The 15,610-nt window shown below is 45.3% G+C and overlaps 1 protein-coding gene across 3 annotated transcripts in view; it reads left to right on the top strand.

The window, feature by feature from the left end:
• The window catches only part of ADAMTSL1 (ADAMTS like 1), a 481,733-nt gene that overhangs the window by 251,344 nt on the left and 214,779 nt on the right, over positions 1-15,610 (top strand). For all 3 annotated transcript variants that reach the window (XM_077249770.1, XM_077249780.1, XM_077249800.1), the window contains exon 8: positions 12,547-12,658. In XM_077249770.1, coding sequence (XP_077105885.1) covers positions 12,547-12,658 — 112 coding nt within the window. The remainder of the gene's footprint in view (positions 1-12,546; positions 12,659-15,610) is intronic.

Raw genomic sequence — 15,610 nt, 5'->3', positions numbered from 1 at the left:
CCAGTGAAGTGGGAAAAGATGGTCCCCTATCTAAGTAGATATCCAGATAGGGATAAAGCGGCCTTGCTGTTGTCTGGCTTTCAAGAGGGTTTTGTAATCCCGGCCCCTTTGTTTGCGGTTCCTTGTGTTAGGAAGAATTTGCAGTCAGCTTTGTTACACGCCGACGTGGCTTCCGAAAAGTTGCGGAAGGAGGTTTCGTTGGGTCGGATGGTGGGCCCTTTTGAGTCCCCTCCTTTTGAGGATTTGGTGGTTTCCCCTTTGGGGGTTGTGCCTAAGAAAGAGGAAGGGAAATTTCGTCTGATTCAGCATCTGTCTTATCCTAGAGGTATGTCTGTGAATGACGGGATTGACCCCGGGCTTTGCTCAGTGGTTTATGCGTCTTTTGATACAGCGGTGGAATGGGTGCAAAAATCAGGAAAAGGGACTCTCTTAGCTAAGACAGATATAGAATCGGCTTTTCGTTTGTTGCCAGTTCATCCGAATAGCGTTCGGCTGCTGGGTTGTTTTTGGGAGGATCGTTTCTTTGTTGACAGGTGTTTGCCCATGGGATGTTCGTTATCTTGTGCATTGTTCGAGGCGTTTAGTTCCTTTTTGGAGTGGGTGGTTTGGGATGTTTCGGGTTGCGATTCTGTCATTCACTACCTGGATGACTTTTTATGCATTGGCCCGGCTGGGTCTGATCGTTGTAATTCGATCTTGAGAGCAATTGAATGGGTGGCACACCGTTTTGGAGTCCCTTTGGCGCCGGGCAAAACGGAGGGCCCTAGCACGTGTTTATGTTTTCTTGGTATCGTAATTGATACCAGTCTGTGGGAATTTAGGTTGCCCATCGAGAAAGTGGTGGTTTTGCGTGAAGAAGTGCTGCAGGCTTGTTGTTTGAAAAAGCTGTCATTAAGGGATTTGCAATCGCTTCTTGAAAAACTTAATTTTGCTTGCTGCGTTATGCCCATGGGCAGAGTTTTTTCTAGGAGATTGGCCATGGCTACGGCAGGAGTTCGTGCTCCCCATCACTTTGTAAGGTTGTTAGTGGATCACAAAGAGGATTTGGCGGTGTGGAGTAGGTTTTTACAGAATTACAATGGCCGGTCTTTGTTCATTGAGGGAGTGGTGGATAACGAGTCGTTGGATTTGTTTACGGATGCAGCCGGAGGGTCAGGTTTTGGTGCGTATTTTCGGGGGCAATGGTGTGCAGCAACATGGCCTGCATCGTGGATTTCTTCTGACCTGGTTCGGAATATCGCACTCTTGGATATTTTTCCCATTTTGGTGGCGGTGCATCTGTGGCAGGAAGTTTTTCGGAACAGACGCGTTCGGTTTTACTGCGACAACTTGGGGGTGGTTTGTGCGATAAACAATTTGTCGGCTTCGTCTCCCCCGGTTGTGCGTGTGTTGAGGCAGCTGGTCTTATTGTGTTTGAATTTGAACGCGCAAGTCACTGCTACGCATGTTCCTGGCGCTCATAATTCCATTGCCGATTCTCTCTCTCTCATTCACAGTTCGAGCGTTTTCGGTTTCTGGCTCCGGATGCGGAGGTCGTTGGGCTGGAATGCCCTGCAGAACTTTGGCTTGTGGTGTCCGAGATGCAGAGGCGCTGATCAAGTCGTCGTTGGCTCCCAGAACGTGGGAGGCTTACCAGGCTATTTGGCTGGATTAGGTGGAATTGTTGCATGCTGCTGGGTGTGGGTCGAGCGAGCAAGAGCAGGCTGGGGTGTTGTTGTCTTGGTTGAGTCGGGGAGCTGCAGCAGGTTGGTCTTCCGCCAAAGTGTCGCGAGTCTTGTCAGCCTTGGCTTTCGGCTTTAAATTGCGCGGTCAAACGGATTTGACCAAGATTTTTCTGGTTAAGCAAGCGGTAAAGGGTTTTCGGTGGCGACCGGGACGCATAGATGCGAGATGTCCGGTTTCTTTCAGCTTGTTGGAAAGGTTGGGGGGCATTTTGCCTTCGGTGTGTGTGTGTCAGGTTTTGAATTGTGTTTATTTCGTTTGGCTTTTTCTTTAGCCTTTTTTGGTGCATTGCGCGTTGGTGAGTTGGTTTCACCTAGCAAGAAAGTTATGGGGGGTTTGTTGGCTTGTGATGTGTTCTTATCGGCGGGCAGGATTGAGTTGTGGTTGCGGCGTTCGAAGTCTGATCAAGAAGGTAGGGGTAGCAGGATTGTGTTGGGTTCGGTCCCGGGGTCGGTTATGTGTCCAGTTTCCTGTCTAAAAAAATTTTGGGATTTTTGGCCCAGTCGAGACCGGTCGTTACTATGCCATATGGATGGTTCCTCATTGTCCCGGTATCAATTTAGAGTGATTTTCAGAAAGGCGATCAGGCTTTTGGGCCTGGACGAGGCTTGTTTCGCTCCTCACTCTTTTAGGATTGGGGCAGCGACGGAGGCAGCGCTGGGGGGACTGGGGGTTCCGGAAATTCAGCGCATTGGTAGGTGGCGGTCAGATAGATATCGGAGCTATGTGCGCCCTTAAGGTGCGGGCTGATGGTTGTGTTGGCAGGTGGGGGTGCTGTAAGGCCGCTGTATTGGGTGTGCTGATTTTGAGTTTCTGCTTTGTATTTTTTCAGGTCCCCTGCCTTTGTTGGTGTGGATTTTTGGCCATTCGTATGTCCATTGGGGAGCGCTGCGTGCCGACGTGCGGAACGACGGGAGACAATTGGGTTTTGATCGCGAGGTAGCGGTAATTCGTTGGTTGGGTTTTAGGGGCATGGTTTGGCATAAAGTTTTAAAGGAGATCAATAACAGTGTCCAGTTGGACAGGGTTCCTAATATTTTAGTTTTGCACGTCGGGGGTAATGACTTGGGGGCCCGACCCTTTAGGGACTTGATAAAAGATATCAAACAGGATTGTTTGCGTTTATGGGTCCTGTACCCGGGTTTGACCATTGTTTGGTCAGAAATCGTACCGTGGAAACGATGGAGGAACATGACCGAAGGTGAACAAAGCCCGGATAAAGGTTAATCGGGCGGTGTCTGGATTCGTGGCCAGGAATGGAGGTGTTACGGTGCGACATTTTGAGCTGGAATCAGGGGAAGGGGCCTTTTGGTTGGCCGATGGAGTTCATTTGAACGCGGTGGGAATGGATTTCTGGGCCCTTGCTATTCAGGAGGGCATTGAGCAGGCCATATTTTTTCGGTGTGGTGGGGTCTCAGGCCTTTAAGGGGTTCAAAGGCCTCTCGTTGTGGCGGCTGGGGGGAGTCCTCAGAGTTGGTGGAAATTGGTTTTGGGGATCCATTTTGGCATATGACTCCTCTGTTTTTGGTGGTAATATCTTTTGAATCTGGTGAATGGTGGTTGGGGAGTTTCGGCAGGGGTGGTCGGATCTCCTGGGATTTTTACCGTGAACTGTGAACCCTCTTTTGGGTTTTTGGTGCTCCCGAGCCAGGGGTTTTGAACGGCTGGGAGTAAAATTGGCGTTTTGTACGTTCACGGTATGGTTTGTCAATCACCTGATTCTTGGGGCTCTGAGGACTCCTTCTAGTCTTTAAAAAATGTTATTACTTTGTTATTTATGTATTTATTGTTATATGTTTAATAAAAAAGGCTACTGTGGCCTATATCATTCCAAGGAATTTAACTTGGTCGTGTTTTTATTGGGTAGAAGGGGGTTGGTTGGTGGGCCACGGAGTGGAGAGGTATGAAGGGGTGGGGGTGGTTATTCTGCCAGATAAACTACACCTTCGACAATACCAGGGTCAAGGAAAGGCCGGAGCAAGCCGCACCCCTCCCCCCACGGCGTAGGCCTGCATGACAATGGGTGGAAGAGGGGCAGTATCTAGGATAATTAGTGGGGAGGGAAGCTTTGGAGCTGGGGACTATGTCGGGTTGTGTGGGTGAGATCTATCACTTCCCGCTCTTTTGGATCGCGAGCAGTCCTGCCCTCCCGCCCTTAATTTTGGGGTTCGGTATAGGGGGTTGTAGGGTTTTTGTTTTTTTTTAATGGCAAGGATGTTTTTTCCTTTTTGGGTCATTGTGGCCGGGGCGGCTGGGGGGAGTCCTCAGAGTTGGTGGAAATTGGTTTTGGGGATCCATTTTGGCATATGGCTCCTCTGTTTTTGGTGGTAATATCTTTTGAATCTGGTGAATGGTGGTTGGGGAGTTTCGGCAGGGGTGGTCGGATCTCCTGGGATTTTTACCGTGAACTGTGAACCCTCTTTTGGGTTTTTGGTGCTCCCGAGCCAGGGGTTTTGAACGGCTGGGAGTAAAATTGGCGTTTTGTACGTTCACAGTATGGTTTGTCAATCACCTGATTCTTGGGGCTCTGAGGACTCCTTCTAGTCTTTAAAAAATGTTATTACTTTGTTATTTATGTATTTATTGTTATATGTTTAATAAAAAAGGCTACTGTGGCCTATATCATTCCAAAGAATTTAACTTGGTCGTGTTTTTATTGGGTAGAAGGGGGTTGGTTGGTGGGCCACGAAGTGGAGAGGTATGAAGGGGTGGGGGTGGTTATTCCGCCAGATAAACTACACCTTCGACAATACCAGGGTCAAGTGGTGGTGGGCAAGTGGAAGGCACCAGGTTAGGTGACTGAACTTGTGAATTGTAGAGACATTTTTCAGTCCCATATTAGAGGATCTCTTAAATGTCATTTTAAGGACTCACTCACACTGGTGAGTAGCCAGCATGTAACTTGGATGAGTGCTATGTGATGTGTCATTGGATAGCACTCGCTCCAATGTTATACTATGGAGCAGTGCCAACTATGCTGCGATTGGCAGCATATTTTTGATGGCGTGCAGCCATACAAGTCTATAGGTGTGTGCAAAACATCGGATGTCATTCAAGTGCTGTCCGACTCACACAGAGTGTGAGAGATGTGGAGAAGATGGAAAACTTAAGTTCTCCATCTTCACCACACCTGTCATTTGATTCTCTCATGCAAGAGAATTGGATCACAGTTAAATAACACTCAGCACACGCTTGCCGCAAAATTTGAGCTAAGGGTCATTTGCATATAGTATCTGATTGTCTCGTATGAGAGAGTCATTGGATGCCACTCGACCAGTGTGCGCAAGCCCTAAATACACTAATCTTTAGAAATATTACAGAAGCAAGACTTCCAATGCGACCAAAAAGTATGAACTGTTTCAATAAGCATGGCATTAGCAGGGTTGGACCCATAGAAGCGTCTTTGACGCGAAACGTCCGTCGTCCTTCCCCACATTCCTCCTGCACCTGTCTGTCCCATGAACTTTGTCTACAGATCCACAATGGTTTAATAAAGGACTTTGTTGAAACAGTTCATGAGTGAGTGCTGCATCTTTTCCGCTCTTGCACATTTATTAGCAGGGTTGAACCTACAATTTATGTGAAAGAAAGCCCTACTGTGGCTACTGCGGGAAGGCAGAAAGTCCCCATGTGGCTACTGTGGGAAGGGATAAAGCCCCGCTGTGGCTACTGTGGGAAGGGAGCAAGTCCCGCTGTGACTTCTGTGGGAAAGGAGAAAGCCCCGCTGTGACTACTGTGGGAATGAAGAAAGTCCTGCTGTAACTATGGTGGGAATGGAGAAAGTCCTGCTGTGACTACTGTGGGAAGGGAGAAAGCCCTGCTGTGACTACTGTGGGAAGGAAGAAAGCCCTACTGTGACAACTGAGGGAAGGGTGAAAGCCCTGCAGTGACTACTATCAGAAGGGAAAAAGCTCTGCTGTGACTACTGTGGGAAGGGAGAAAGCCCTGCTGTGACTACTGTGGGAAGGAAGAAAGCCCTACTGTGACAACTGAGGGAAGGGTGAAAGCCCTGCAGTGACTACTATCAGAAGGGAAAAAGCTCTGCTGTGACTACTATGAGAAGGGAGAAAGCCCTGCTGTGACTACTATATGAGAATAGAAAGCCCTGCTGTGACTACAATCAGAAGGAAAAAAAAGCCTTGCTCTGACTACTGTGGGAAGGGAGAAAGTCCTGCTGTGACTAATATTGGAAGGGAGAAAGCCCTGCTGTGACTAATATTAGAAGGGAGAAAGCTCTGCTGTGACTACTGTGGGAAGGGAGAAAGCCCTGCTGTGACTACTGTGGGAAGGGAGAAAGCCCTGCTGTGACTACTGTGGGAAGGAAGAAAGCCCTACTGTGACAACTGAGGGAAGGGAGAAAGTCCTGCAGTGACTACTATCAGAAGGGAAAAAGCTCTGCTGTGACTACTGTGGGAAGGGAGAAAGCCCTGCTGTGACTACTATATGAGAATAGAAAGCTCTGCTCTGACTGCTGTGGGAAGGGAGAAAGCCCTGCTGTAACTAATATAAGAGGATAGGAAGCCATGCTGTGACTACTATATGAGAATAGAAAGCCCTGCTGTGACTACAATCAGAAGGAAAAAAAAGCCCTGCTCTGACTGCTGTGGGAAGGGAGAAAGTCCTGCTGTGACTAATATTAGGAGGGAGAAAGCCCTGCTGTGACTTATATTAGAAGGGAGAAAGCCCTGCTGTGACTACTGTGGGAAGGGAGAAAGACCTACTGTGGGAATGGAGAAAGCCTTGCTATAACTACTGTGGGAAGGGAGAAAGCCCTGCTGTGACTACTATCAGAGGTGAAAAAACTCTGCTGTGACTACTATATGGGAAGGGGGAAAGCCCTGTTGTGACTACTATGAGAATAGAACGCTCTGCTGTGACTGCTGTGGGAAGGGAGAAAGCCCTGCTGTAACTAATATATGAGAATAGGAAGCCCTGCTGTGACTACTATGGGAAGGGAGAAAGCCCTGCTGTGACTACTATGAGAATAGAAAGCCCTGCTGTGACTGCTGTGGGAAGGGAGAAAGCCCTGCTGTGACTAATATATGAGAATAGGAAGCCCTACTGTGACTAATATATGAGAATAGGAAGCCCTGCTGTGACTGCTATATGACGATATAAAGCCCAGCTGTGACTACTATATGAGAATAGAAAGCCCTGCTGTAGGCTACAATATGATAAATGAAAGCCCTGCTGTGGCTGCTGTGGGAAAGGAGAAAGCCCTGCTGTGACTACTATATTAGAATTGAAAGCCCTGCTGTGGGAAGGGAGAAAGCCCTGCTGTGACTACTGTGGGAAGGGATAAAGCCCTGTTGTGATTACTGTATGATAATAGGAAGCTGTGCTGTGGCTGCTGTGGGAAGGGAGAAAGCCCTGCTGTGGCTGCTGTGGCTGCTGTGGGAAGGGAGAAAGCCCTGCTGTGACTACTGTGGGAAGGGAGAAAGCCCTGCTGTGACTACTGTGGGAAGGGAGAAAGCCCTGCTGTGACTACTATATGAGAAGTGAAAGCCCTGCTGTGGTTAGGCTACGTTCACATTTGCGTTGTGCGCCGCAGCGTCGGCGCCGCAGCGCACAACGCAAACGAAAACGCGGTAAAACGCTGCGTTTTGCGCCGCATGCGTCGTTTTTGGCCGCAAGTTGGACGCAAAAAAAAATGCAACTTGATGCGTTTCTTGCGTCTAACGCTTGCGGCCATGCGGCGCTAAACGCAGCACAACGCATGTCCATGCGCCCCCATGTTAAATATAGGGGCGCATGACGCATGCGGCGCCGCTGCGGCGCCCGACGCTGCGGCGCTGACTGCAAATGTGAACGTAGCCTTAGAGATCTGCAAGGGAATGTGTAATCTGAAGAGGGGATGTACTGATGTGACTAATGTGGGAAGGACGGCACTAGCTCAACTACAAGTGAGATGTCCTTCCTGTATGTTGTCCTTGAGAGAGCTTCCTTGTTGCTTCCAGTCTCTGTAAAATTTCACAGCTCTTTACATGGTATAGAACCCGTGCTGTCATGTAGAGTAATGAGGAATATAAACTGGGCAATCTGAGAGCTCCTAGGAAGCGGAAGCCCCATACAGTAAACTGCCTGTGAGATGCAGTTTTCTCTTTCTAGCCAGCGTATTCCACAGTGCGTTACTCTGGGGCTCACAGTCTACATCCATTATCAGTAGGCCTCTGGAGTGGAGGAGGAAACCCATGCAAACATCAGCAGAACATGCAAACTCCCTGCATGCTTAGATCCTGTAGTTATTCAAAAGAGCACATAAATATGATTTGGGACATGTTGTAGACGCTTATCATTTCATATGAGCAATTGGTTGATTCAGTCGTTCTGTTATGGCCTCATACCTCTAGATGAGACACCTAATGAGCACCTTATTTAGTCTGATGGCTCTGTCATTTCTAAAACGCACATGGTTAGGATGTAGGGTATCATGTCAGAGAGTCAGAATACCGTGAACCAGGTCTCAGTGAATCCCATGTTAGGGACTGCTCTGGCTGTAGAAATAGCCCTGAGGTCAGAGATGATTAGTAAGATTTGTGATTTTCCTCCAAGAACACTTTAATATTGTTCTATGCAAATTCCGTTGGAATGTTCCTGTTGTGGGCAGCATGACCTGGAAGTGCCCGGGCAGCAGGAGGTAGAAAAATAAACTTTCACAGCTGGCACGGAAGGACCCATCCAGTTAATTAATAGATGCACTACTGAACCTATTATTATTAACTATTTGTGGTCGCCATGATCTCTACTCATGTTGGTACTGTATTCCACTAGCCATATAATTGTTTGTAGCCCACTATATACAACCCTACATGTAGTGTACATGTAGAGTCAGATACACTGTTTTATGCAATCAGTGCCACAATAAACTACATTAACAATATTATGGCGACTACAACTAGTCTAAGTAGTTGTGATCATTGTGATATTTTTCATGTAGTTTATTGTGACATTGCTTGCATTTTTTTTTACAATGACATTTAGGGCTAATTCAGATTAGCTTATTTTAGGTACGTGTGCTGTCTGTATGTAAAGCATGTTGAAAGCACACAGACCAATGCAAGGCAATGGCCTAATGGCTGCCATTTTTTTACAAATCCATTTCAATTATTAACATAGAGAACTGTGTATGGCTTATTATTATTTTAGATTATTAATGTGCAAAACAGATGATTCTACACAGTCCAACTTTTCTGGATGAAAAACGGCCGATTTTATATACACACAGGTGAACTCAGCTTGGTTAAAACTTTATGTGAGCTTATGAAATAAAAAACTGGTCAATAATAAGATAATAATTAGTTTTGAAAAATCAGTGACTCTCATGGTTGGTGTCTAGAAGTCTGGATTCACCTATAGAAACAATTGTAGGGGTCAGAGAAATAACCACTATGCAGCAGTCCATTCTGAGACTTGTACCTCCACTTTCACAGGCAAATAATTCTAGTGTAAGACTGCACTATAATCATTTTATTAAATCACTCTGTTAGCAATTTAGATGATAATTAGTGATGAGCGAGCATGCTCGGATAAGGTGTTATCTGAGTGTTGTAACCGAGTATCTTCGGCGTGCTCGAATAATGTGTTGGAGTCCCCACGGCTGCATGTCTTGCGGCTGTTCTACAGACACAACACATGCAGGGATTGCCTGTTTGATAGCCAATACTTGCATGTGTTGTGTTTGTCGAACAGGCGTGAGACATGCTGCCGCTGGAACTCAAACATATTTTGATGGCACACTCAAGATGCTTGGTTAGCTACAATTAATTTCTTATCGATATGATTTTAGGGTGCTTGCTGTCACACTAAATACCGTAGAGAAGGGACGAGCAGGTAGCAGCTTAATTAGTTTACTGTGATGGGAAGGAGAATCACTGGTAGGAGTTACAGCTCTCCGCCGGCAGAGATCAGCACCAGGCAGGTACTTAGCATCGACCTACCTATTAGGTCTTAGCCCCATACACAAAAACAAAAAAAATTAACCCTTTTAAATAATTCCTCTAAAAGTAAGACCACATACCATTTTAAAAGGCTTTGGGCATTTTTTCATATCCCACAGCTGCCGTATGAAAGGGCCTTAGAAATCTGACAGTAAACCGAGCAGGGATTACCAGGAGGAGATCTGTTCAATTTGTTGATTTTATATGTTTTATCTTGATACCTTTCACTCTAGAATTTCTAAAACTGTTCCCTGAAACCATTACCCTACCGACGAAATATCTTTATCACTGTGAAAGTGAGAAGCACATCTTAAATTAGCCTACAAGCTACTTACTACATGCCTTACTAGTTTGTAATGAGTGTGACAAATGAGCACCTAATGAATAAACGATAAGCTATCAGAAGTGTGCGGCTCTACTCGCACATTAAGATACTAGCGTGTTCCCCTGGCCGTTTTTATTTTTCTATGTAATAAGAGGTCAGCCTTACATTTGCCAGATGTTATTCATATACATTCTTCGCATGCTTTCCAATTTGAGGATATAACTTGTGCTTGTCCTTGCTTTTTCCAGAACCTGCCAATCATTTCCTAACCAGTTTCCACCTCTAGGATTTATATGGTCTAAATGTTTAAATCATTAGATTTAGAAATGTGCTACTTATATAACGAATATACATATTATATGCAAAGTGTAGATGAATCGTACGTCCTCAGTGTATATAGAGGCTGAGCTTGAAATTAGAAACAGAATAGCTATTTAGCTTGGATCCAATAGTAAAATGAGTTTTCCTAAATATGTGCAGATTCGGGGAATGTGTAATATACTAGGGAAAGGGGGAGTGTGACTATTTAATGCTCACAGAATGCACTTAATTGCATTTTATGTTCCATCTTTATGTAATGAAAAGTTATGCAATTTTCTAATATACATTGTTTTCAGTCCCTCGCCATTTCTTTGCAGCTGGACTAGATCAGGATGTGTTTTCAGTCTCTGAATGAAGACAAGAATGTTTCCATTCACAGACAGGCTCTGTTCAGACCCGTTCTTTGAGATCCGAATCCATGTTCCGCTTTACCAAGGAACTCATATAGAAAATTGATCTGTTGCAAAACCCGAAAAAGAAAGGACTTGTTCACTAGAATTGGGGCTGTCTGGTTTTCATTTTGCATCCATTTCAGAAAACATCATTTGTTCCCTTCAATGAACAGAAATAAATAGAAACCAGTCAGGCCCCATTATACTCAATAGGGCCTTTCTGCTTTAGTTTGAATCCATTTTGTATTGCATCTTTTTTCCCATGAATTCTGTTCCTAAACTGTAACTTAACTCAAAACACTCAAAGTTGATATACAATGATAAATACACTCTTCAGCATTGAAGGAAAAATCTAGAAGTTGTAGAAATATGGAAATCACATGATGGATAGAAATATTAATGATATGGAAATTATGAAAAAATTGAATCAAAATAATCAAAGCATCTCAATTTATTCATTATCAAGTTTAAGTGCCATGTGAAGAAATACACCTACTTACATGATGCGGCATGCTATCAATGAGGTTAGTAATGATTGTCAGAAGAATAGAGCAATAGAGTGCCACACTGAATGCATTTGTGTGTGCAAATCAAGGTCTGCTGCTAAAAGGTCCCTTTGCATTTGCAGACCAATGATGTACCAGATGTGCTGGATGGGAGATGAGTCTGGTGACTTTGCAGGCCATGATAGCATGTTTCAAACACAAAGGCTGCTCATAGTAGCACGGGCAACTTGCGTCCTAGCGTAATCATATAGAAAATTGGCTTTTGGGACACTTTGGAGAAATGGTCATGCCACTGGTTCCACCAACAAATTAATGTAACACCAAGCTGTTTGTGTACCTAGAGTAAAGATCAGAGGGGTCTGGCTACTGTACATTAGGCCACCCCACACCATAATCCCAAAAGAAAGACTGGTGTGATGTTCCCTAGTGAAGGCTCCTTCATGGCGTTGCCCATGTGGTCTTGTCAGATTTGAAGAATCAAATATAAAGCAAATATGAGATGTCATTGCAATTACAATGTGAGCTACCAGGAGTGAATCTTGATGATTTACATGCCTAAGTGCATTAAGAGCAGCAGAACATTCCTTAGTCAACCATTAATAACCTCATTGATAGCAGCCAAGGCACGTGAGTGTGTATTTCTGCACGCGGTGCTCATGCTTGATATTGAATAAAATTAGATGCTTAGAATTTTTTTTGCCATTTGATGAGTTTCATAATGCCACCAATTTTCCTTCTTGATGTTGCAATTTCAATTTCATTTATTAGTTATTAATACCTGGACAACACTTTTTTAAATTAAATAGTAAAATATACTCACCCCTTGTACCGCCGCTGTTCCAGCGATGTCGGCACAGGAGACCCGTGGCTCATGTGACATTGTTATACCACGTGAACCCTGTGGGCAATCAACTGCGCTATTACTTTATTCGGAACAGCCTCGGACAAGTGGAAGAAGGAGCGAAGAAAGCCAATAGCGGCTACTGATTGTCCGCAGGGCTCACTTGGCATAATAATGTTAAACGACACCCGTGAGACCCAATGTCAATATAGCTGGAATGGCAGCAGTATGGGAAGTGAGTAAATATAATATTATTTTTATTTTACAAGGGTTACTATTTAATTTAAAATGAGGTTGTCTAAGTGGTAATCATTAGTTAATGAAAAGATTTTTTAAATTCTACCGTCCTTAACATTAAATATAATGTTTTTAGATTACAAAGAACACTACTTCTTATATGAAGGTGTTTACACCATCTTTAATTTTCCATGAGTCAAAGGAAACATTTAAACTTTTAAGTACATGATTAGGATGTTGTCTAAGCTGTTGGTTTATTTTTCAGGTTCATTACGCAGGTGCTGCTGATAGTGTGGTGCAGTTTATCTTCTACCAGCCTATCATACATCGCTGGAGAGAAACTGACTTCTTTCCATGCTCAGCATCTTGTGGAGGAGGTAATTAAAGACTAAAATTTATACTAAGTTGGCATTCAGGGTTTCTAACCTAGTTGTAACAACTCTGCTGGCATCACGGCATGGCCTCGCATCTCTCACACTATCTTACCCACTGCTTCAGGTCATGATGTGGTTTCTGTTTCATGCCAGCTCGAAGTTCTGTGTCTCTGCTCTCTGCATGATTCATGGCTGTGTGTATAGGGCGCCTGAACTCTCTGGATCTTATAGGAATCAGGTGCATCTGTCTAATCTGTTCCTGACCAATTGCCAGGAGGCCTCCAGTATTTAGTGCAGCTCCACCCAGTGGTCTGGTCCTGTGCAATGTGTTTGCTCAGTTAGTGTTTAGCTGCTGAGTTTGCCAGGTCTTGCTCTGAGTTACTCCCTCTCTGGAGGCTTTTCTCTGTGCTATTGCCTTGGTCTTGTTGTCCGCCCTCCAGGAGGCAGAATATCCTGGTCCCTGTGTCTTTGTCCTTGTTTCTTGTCTTGTTCCATTTCCTTGTCTGAACTTAGTCTTATCTCGGTCTCCTAGTCTGTGGCTTCCTTACCTGCTGTGTCTTTCCTCGTGTTCTCAGTCTGCTTACACTCCGCACTCTTGCGGCTCTGCCTGCTCTGTACCTTTGTGGCTTTACCTCTGCTCCACACTCCTGCGGTTCTGCTCCTTTCTACTCTGCTTATCTTCTGCTGCTGCAGTTATCCCTTGCTGCAGCTCCTCTCCACATTCTTTGTGGCTCCGCTCTGCTTTGCTGCAGAAACCTCTCGCTGCAGCTCCTCTCCGTATTCCTTGCGGTTCTGCTCTGCTTAGCTTTTGTTGCTACACTATCTCTTGCTGCTCTACCATTCCTATCCACAGCCTTGCGGTTCTCTTCCTGTGTGAACAGGTCCCAACCTGTTCCTTCATTCTTCTTTCCTTCTGACTTGTTTCCGTACCTACATCTCCTGTGTGAACAGGTCCCAACCTGTTCCTTCATTCCTCATTCCTTTCTGCTTGTGTCCTTTCCTGCACCTCCTGTGTGAACAGGTCCCTACCTGTTCCTTCATATTTCATATCCGTCCCTGCACCTCCTGTGTGAACAGGTCCCTACCTGTTCCTCCACACTACATATCCGTACCTGCACCTCCAGTGTGAACAGGTCCCTACCTTTCCTTCATAAACCACATCAACCAGTCCTGTGTTCTCTGCCGTGCCTTCCAATCCAGTGTTCCTGCCGTGCCTTCCAGTCCTGCTGTTCCTGCCGTCGTAGCCAGTCCTGTGTTTCCTGCCGTCCCTGCCAGTCCTGTGTTCTCTGCCGTGTCCCTGCCAGTCCTGTGTTCTCTGCCGTGTCTCTGCCAGCCCTGTGTTCTCTGCCGTGTCTCTGCCAGCCCTGTGTCTCAGCCGTGCCAGCCTACTCGTCTGAGTTTCAGCCGTATTCTTCTGCCAGTCCTGCCTGATGACCGCACCAATCCTGGTGTTCCTGGCTCCCAAGTGGGATCAGCAGCCACAACCAGACACCACCCTGGAGTAGCACCTGGCAGCTGCCTGCTGCACAAGCCTGACCTCACCATCAGAGGCTCCAGTGAAAACCCAGGCAGCTGTCATAGTCACGCCCCTTCCAGGGTAGTCTGGTTTGTGGCAAAGTGGGGCCACAAACCCCCCGAGCTCACGCCCACCAGTCAGGGCATGAGCGTGACACTAGTATTCACATTTTTCTGCACAACTGATCCAAACTTCACAGACAGTCCCAAATTTTTACAGACATTTTGCCATGCCCCCATAAATATGAAACCCCCACAAAGACCATGCCCCATAACAACATCCTGAATACAAGATACTAAGAATTACACCCAATATATAGGGCAGAATTGGTTCTGTGCAGTGTATACATACAGAATATACAGATACTGAGGAATACACCCAGTATACAGGACAGGAGAAGTGGTACTGGCTGTGCAGTGTATATGTACAGGACAGGAGGAGCGGTACTGTGCAGTGTATATATACATATACAGGACAGGAGGAGTGGTACTGTGCAGTGTATACATACAGGACAGGAGGAGTGGTACTGTGCAGTGTATATACAGGACAGGAGGAGTGATACTGTGCAGTGTATATACACAGGACATGAGAAGTGGTACTGTGCAGTGTATATATATACTGGACAGGAGAAGTGGTACTGTGCAGTGTATATGTACAGGACAGGAGGAGTGGTACTGTGCAGTGTATATATACAGAATAATACAGGTACTGAAAATTACACCCAGTATACAGGACAGGAGGAGTGGTACTGTGCAGTGTATATATACAGAATAATACAGATACTGAGGGTTACACCCAGTATACAGGACAGGAGAAGTGGTACTGTGCAGTGTATATATACAGAATAATACAGATACTGAGAATTACACTGTGCAGTGTATATATACAGGACAGGAGGAGCGGTACTGTGCAGTGTATATACACAGGACATGAGAAGTGGTACTGTGCAGTGTATATATACTGGACAGGAGAAGTGGTACTGCGCAGTGTATATGTACAGGACAGGAGGAGTGGTACTGTGCAGTGTATATATACAGAATAATACAGGTTCTGAAAATTACACCCAGTATACAGGACAGGAGAAGTGGTACTGTGCAGTGTATATATACGGAATAATACAGGTACTGAAAATTACACCCAGTATACAGGACAGGAGGAGTGGTACTGTGCAGTTTATTCAGAATAATACAGATACTGAGAATTACACCCAGTATACAGGACAGGAGGAGTGGTACTGTGCAGTGTATATATACAGAATAATACAGATACTGAGGATTACACCCAGTATACAGGACAGGAGAAGTGGTACTGTGCAGTGTATATATACAGAATAATACAGATACTGAGGATTACACCCAGTATACAGGACAGGAGAAGTGGTACTGTGCAGTGTATATATACAGAATAATACAGATACTGAGAATTACACCCAGTATACA

The sequence above is a fragment of the Ranitomeya variabilis genome, chromosome 1 (genome assembly GCF_051348905.1).
Source record: "Ranitomeya variabilis isolate aRanVar5 chromosome 1, aRanVar5.hap1, whole genome shotgun sequence".
NCBI lineage: Eukaryota > Metazoa > Chordata > Amphibia > Anura > Dendrobatidae > Ranitomeya > Ranitomeya variabilis.
Note: the sequence above shows the minus strand (reverse complement) of the source record. Positions and strands in the feature narration are given on the sequence as shown.